Below are 6,276 nucleotides of genomic sequence, written 5' to 3'. Positions count from 1 at the left end.
CAGAACATACATTTAAAGCAGTATTTCTGAAAATATGAAGAGGTTAGCAACAAATGCTTCCACTGACACCCACTTCTCACTATATCAAAGCAGCATATCTTAACCCAAAATCAAAAATATATTACAACTTACAAGTTCTTAGATGTGGTGGCTGCATTATTTATTTAGGCTTATTTTCCTTCATTTTTACCTGGTGATCTGGCCAGTAACATACTTCCAGTTTTAGGGTGGCTACACTCACTCCTCCACTGGATCTATGGAGGAGTAAAGCAGCGCCTCCATTAAAGCCTTAATCTAGCTAACACTTTTTAAGCAGTTACAGAAACAGTTTTTTTTCCTTTTGCAACAAATATTTAACTCCATTAATCACTGTACCCCTGTCAGTGTTTGATGGTCTGTCTCAACCCTCTAATTTTTTTTTTTTTTTGAAGCCCGTGGAACGTGCGTCTAAACAAACTTCCCCCTGTGAACAAAAAAAGTGAACCGTGAAATCACAGCACACAAAAAACGTGCACAAGGGTGCAAGGTCCTTCCTAAGAAGGGACCCATTTCCCGACCCCCCGGGGCGCAAGGCTCCTGACAGGGGTTGAGATACTATGGTCCACCAACCCGAAGGCCGGTGGACCTTTCCTTTGGGGACCTGCCGAAACAGGTCCCTCACAGTACTTGGCAGGTGGGCTCTCCCGAAGAGAGACCCACCTCCTGGGTGGGAGGAGACAGAGAACCCCATAGGAGGCACAGAATCTCCTCCCAGCGTCAGGAATAGGCCCCGAAGAAACCTGCACCATCAGCATCTGTGGGTCAATGCCAAAAAAAGGCCAATCGTGTCGTGCATATAGTGCTTAAATAATAAAGTGCCAGTGCACCACGCTGACAGGCCCTAGGGGCCGGGTGCAAAAAAATTGCCCCGGACTAGCCATAAGGCCTGTCCAAGAGGCGTTGTGCAGAAAAAATGCAATGTGGTGTGTGACCAAGTGCATCAGTGAGTCAGTGAGGGTAGGACCCTAACCCCTGTGACTTCCTGAGCACCCCTGGGACGCCACCCCCAGGGGGCACAACACCACGGGCTTCTGCCGCCCCCAGCCCTCCAGCCTCGATCAAGTTTCGGATCTGCCCATTATCAGGAGTCTAGAGCACCTTACAGAGGCTCGACACCAAGCGCACCCATTAACGAAGAGTCGTTAACCCGGGGTCCGCAGCCTCCTCCAGTACTCAGACAATTACACAGGCAATTGGCTACCTGTGCATCTTTGACTGATAAGAACAGATACTACACTTGATCTTAGCCAAAAGGCCGAGAAGCGATGTCTCAACCCTCTAATTGCCTCTTTTGCCAGACACCTTGGTCTGTCAAAGGAAGTTTAAAAATAACAGATTTACTGGCAGGCTCAACAGGCAATAAAACCATGTTATAGTTCCTGCTAATGTCTGAAATTGTAATCTTTCCAAGCCTATTGGAGCATTCTTCTCACAGAGGAATGCTTAGGGCTGACCACCAATATATTGTTTACTAGAGCAAATATATTTTTATAGAGGTTGCTGATTAACTTTAAAATCTAGTATTACTGATCTACATTACAACCACTTTTCTGTTTTAAAAATGCTTCCAGCTAATAAATTCAGCTGATGAGTATAGCAATTTCCAATACTTGTCAGCACCATCTAGGGGCGCTAGTGCTGTGCAAATGGCATACCCGGGCAGAACTTTTACAAATTAACCTTTAAGTGCCCGTCCCCTTAGGTAGTACTTTAGTTATAGGCGGAGTCTAGGCACCAAATTATTTTTTGGTAGAAAACATGGCAAAGATATGTGCAAATGAAAAAACGGTTTTTATTTCAATGTTTGCAAAAGGTATGACAGCAAAAGGGTTAATCCAATCCCATTTTCTGGAGCACCTTTTAGGTGTCTGAAAACTCAGACTTTCTAAACAAAATAATACAATTATGGACTTAACAGTATGGACATTTTTTTTTAAAGAAAAGAGACACATCTCAGTATCCGCTCCCTTCCTTGAATGCCATTAGGATTAAACTAAAATCCCAAAAGAATACATTTCAACTAGTGCAATTAAATTAACAGAGACAGACATGTTACATTTGCCACTAAATCACTATGGTGTACTCTTGCACTTTTTGTTATATTTTGTAAAGCCAAGTAAATGGTGATTCATAAATTATATTTATTGCTTTTGGCTTTTGAGTTTTTCTAATTTTTAAATATTGTGAGAGTCTTGCTCTTAGCTGAATACGGAAAAAGGCAGTTCAACAATACAAAAGACAGTAAAAGGGAATATCATTCTAAGTCCTAAGCTTTATTTGTCCTTTTTATTCTACCAAACTCTTCTATCTGTTGCTGTTTGTAGGGAAAGGAAGAATAGAAAAATCATCAGCTTGATGTATAGGATTTGCAATTTATGTTAATATTTTTTAGGGACAGATAGAGCTTTCTTTTGGAGGTATATAATCACCATGGGGGGGGGGGGGGTTATTTTTTACTATATAATGAAAAAAAGTACCATAAATTTTGGGGGGAAAAATATATATTTTCCTCACGTTATGTTAGAAAACATTTATTCTTACCCATATTTTTGGTAAAATATAAAAGACGGGGTCACGTCGGGTAAATAGACACCAAACATGTCAAGCCTTAAAATTGTTGCACGTGCCCGCAATATCGCAAAAAACAACCATACCGAAAATTGGTCATATGCTACGCTTTTACTGCTCATCAGTTTAGTGTTATCAGCGATTAATGGCCCTAAAATTATTGCTCACACATTTGCGGGTATATGTAATATGTGCAGCACAATAGGCGCAATCGTAGTTTTCGCACGTAGGCGCACCCACCGCATGTTTACGTGTGTAGGTGGGGGGAGGGGCATTTTAAAAAAAATTGTGTTTTTACATTTTTTATGCTTCTTTAATTTTTGTATTACTCTTTTTTTTTATTTATTTTTTACACTTAACTTTATTGCTATCACATGGGGGGCTAAGAAGCCAACTATGTGATTGCCAATTTACATGACAGGTCCTCTTTATGGAGACATCAGGGGTCTTTAGAGAAGCTGATGAAGCAGAGATCTGCTTCCCCAGCTTCTGAAGCTGGAGAGTGACAGCAGAATGCGGAAGTGATATAATATACATCACTTCCTGCATTCGGGGACTGGAGAGGAGATCAGAGGGAGATTGTGTACTGAACTCCCTTTGATCTCTTTTCACAGAGCAGCAGAGCCGGGCACAGCGGATCTCGGGAGCGGCAGTGACAGCTGCTGCTAATACAAGCGATTGTTTGTTTAATAACAAAGACGGCAAGCCGGGAAGCTACTCGTTGGCTCTGGCGTACTCTCGTCACAGACGAGAGGACACGTGGATTTTTCTAGCCCACCTAATCAATCATTTCCTGTGTCCACATGGGGATGTGAAGAGGAAAAATAAGAAAAAAACTTAGAGTTTGCTCCAAAAATACTCATGGCTACAAGGTCTCATTAAAAGAGAAAATATATGCTGAGTGACAGATGAGAGCCTGAGCTAAGGCAGCACTCTGAAGATTTAAAAAGAAAGCTTTATAGATGACAGCACTGACAACTGCCCTGGGGATGGCAACCACATTCATCCTGGGTGGACTGCCTTGCAGCTGCAGCCACAGGTAGTGCTTCTCAGACTTTCTCTTCTGTAACTGCTGTATGCTGCTCTCTGAGCACTGGAACTGCTGGGACGTGTGGTTCCATACCTGCTGTATGCTGCTATTTGAATTCTGGGACATTATCCCTATAGCTGGTGGTATTCTGCATTGTGCCGCTGTATAATGTACTATTGCTGGGATTTGTTGTATTCCTCTAACGCTGGTGGTATTCTGCATTGTGCTGTATAATGTACTATACTGCACACCACACTTTTTTGTTGTTGCTTCCAACGCTCCAAGCTTGCTTCCGTGATGGACTACAATCTCAATACAAACTAGTTAGTAGTCCCTCACTGGAGCCTTTTTATATTGTTTTTATGTTTTTAAATCCGATTAATCGAACTTAATAATCAGCTAACTAATCGGTTTTGAAAATAATTGTTAGCTGCAGCCCTATAGACAAGACTGTATTGTGTGGCAGAGCTGTTTGTTAGTTGTTTGCCAGGGGTTCAGCTTTAACAGTTAGATAGGGAGGCTGATTGTTGCAAAAATATATAAATAACAGTAGCTAATCTACTGTGTATGTGTGAACTGTGTTTGATACAATACAATTGTGTAAAAGCTTAAAAGCCACAACCAAAAATTACTATAATAATGGCTATAAATATTTGCTCACTGAAAAAGGGAATGAAAAAGATTCCAAAATGGTCAAATAGCAATGTTTTCTTTCTCACATATGTGAATGGAAATCTTTAGGTACTGCCCAGGCATCAGCTTTTCACATCTTCTTTTTTTGTTCATATACATTTTACATAAAATATATGTTTGTGTAAACTGTATGCATCACAGCTAATAAGCAGGTTATGGCTTTAAAAAAACAAAACATTAGTAGTAAACTGTGATGATGCTTTGATACTGCTGACCTGCTGTTTTGTGCATGGACACTCCTACAGTACAACTAACTAAACAGCAGATTATACCATGTAGGGTTTTTTTAGGTGAGGAGATTCTCCCACTGCACTCATACATACAACTGGAACTAATGAAAACAGCCACAAGGGAGCCATTTTACAACTGGATGCGACTTATCTGTGTTTTCAGAGGGAACAGATGCTGCAAATCAATACTTGAAAGTATGAAATTACATCTAAGTGTTGAATTTAACCACTAAAGAATGGCGGCTTAAAAAAATATTTTTATACCTTCTAACTCTGGTCATTTTTAAGATGTGATTATGACAAACCTACAAACCTGTATTTTAAGCAAACATCCTTGAAGTGACTCTGTCGCTATTTGAAAAAGAATGTAAAAAAGGAAAGAAGATGTCACTGCAAAGAAAACATTTAATGTTACCTGTTTGTGCCACCAAACTCCATTGTGATGGAGAAGAAAGCTTGCTTAAACTGGAAGTATACCCTTTTAATATAAAAAAGTTCCCCAAGGAGCTTTTAGCAATAATGTTCTAGTATGCATAGCATACCTGCTAAACCAACCCCCTCCTGCATAGCGCTCCTCCCTCTTCGGCGCTTCCATCATCAGCTCGGTTCTGCTCTGGGTTTAAATGTTTGGCCACTTGATTGGCTGGACCCCACTGATATAACTCCCGTGCATGTGCACTTGGTTGTAATGATGCTGTCAGTTGCACAGCATCATTAGTTGTTATAGTGTGCATACGACAGCATGCTAAAAACAAAGGGTAGAGTACTTGGAACACAGCGCTAGAGATAAAGTCAACAAAATATGTGTTGCTGGATATTGTACCCGCCCTCTGCTGCTGTCAGTCAGCAGAGCTGCACCTGATGGAGAACTTCAGGTCCACCGCTGCTGACTGACAGCAGCAGTGGGCGGGTGCAATAGCTAGCCTGATATTGGCTATTGCAAATTGCAATAGCCAATAGTAATCTAGATATTAGTTCCTATGAAAAAATATAGTACCGATACCAACAAAGTTCTACAAACAGCAGCATCAGTAACTGTTAATCCCAAACATTGTATTAAAGTAAGTAGCTTGAAATTGTTAATTGATGGTAATGTTTCTTTAACTACCTCCGGGCCGGCCGTAGTAAAAAAACGGCCGGCCAGGAGCTCTCTCGATCTGAGCGGGCGTCTCTAGACGTCCGCTCAGACACGCCCCCATGCGCTAAAGTAAGTTTTTCAATACTCTCGCTAGCAGGCCTAACCATCTTCCTGTGTTTGCTGTAGGACTCGCTGTTACTGGTGCCAGTGAATGCAAGAAATTGCAGCATTTGCTTTTTCAGATTTCTCCCAAACCTGGGGGAAAACCTGGACCCCACACTGCTACCACAGCAGGTAGTAGAAAGTGCAGAAAAAAAGCAATGCAGATGAGAAACAGTACAGAGCAGAGTATGTTGCCATGTAAAGCAGATCAAAAGTATATTGCGGCACCATGGGAAAAAGGTCAGTGATAGAAGTGAGGAGGCATACGACAAAAGAGAGCTCTTTCCATGTAAATTATGATTTGTACTGGCTACAGAAAATACTGCTGCGGATGTTTTGGGCTAAATGATGTTATTGATAGTTTTTGATCATTGTCATTCAATATTTTTTTTCATCAGTGACAGTGGCAAAGTCCTAGTGGTAAAGAGTTTATGTGGTTTTCAGTTTCATACTATAAAAGTTAGGGGCAACCGTTT

General features: G+C 41.1%; 1 protein-coding gene across 1 annotated transcript in view; it reads left to right on the top strand.

Moving 5' to 3' along the window:
- The first annotated feature begins 6,029 nt into the window (after window positions 1-6,029).
- The window catches only part of LOC108796485 (glutamate receptor ionotropic, NMDA 2B-like), a 72,006-nt gene continuing 71,759 nt past the window's right edge, over window positions 6,030-6,276 (top strand). The window contains exon 1 of the mRNA XM_018567972.1: window positions 6,030-6,040. Within this exon, the coding sequence (XP_018423474.1) occupies window positions 6,030-6,040 (11 nt within the window). The remainder of the gene's footprint in view (window positions 6,041-6,276) is intronic.

The sequence above is a fragment of the Nanorana parkeri genome, unplaced genomic scaffold (genome assembly GCF_000935625.1).
Source record: "Nanorana parkeri isolate BGI_ZX_2015 unplaced genomic scaffold, ASM93562v1 scaffold1124, whole genome shotgun sequence".
In the NCBI taxonomy this organism is placed as follows: Eukaryota; Metazoa; Chordata; class Amphibia; order Anura; family Dicroglossidae; genus Nanorana; species Nanorana parkeri.
Note: the sequence above shows the minus strand (reverse complement) of the source record. Positions and strands in the feature narration are given on the sequence as shown.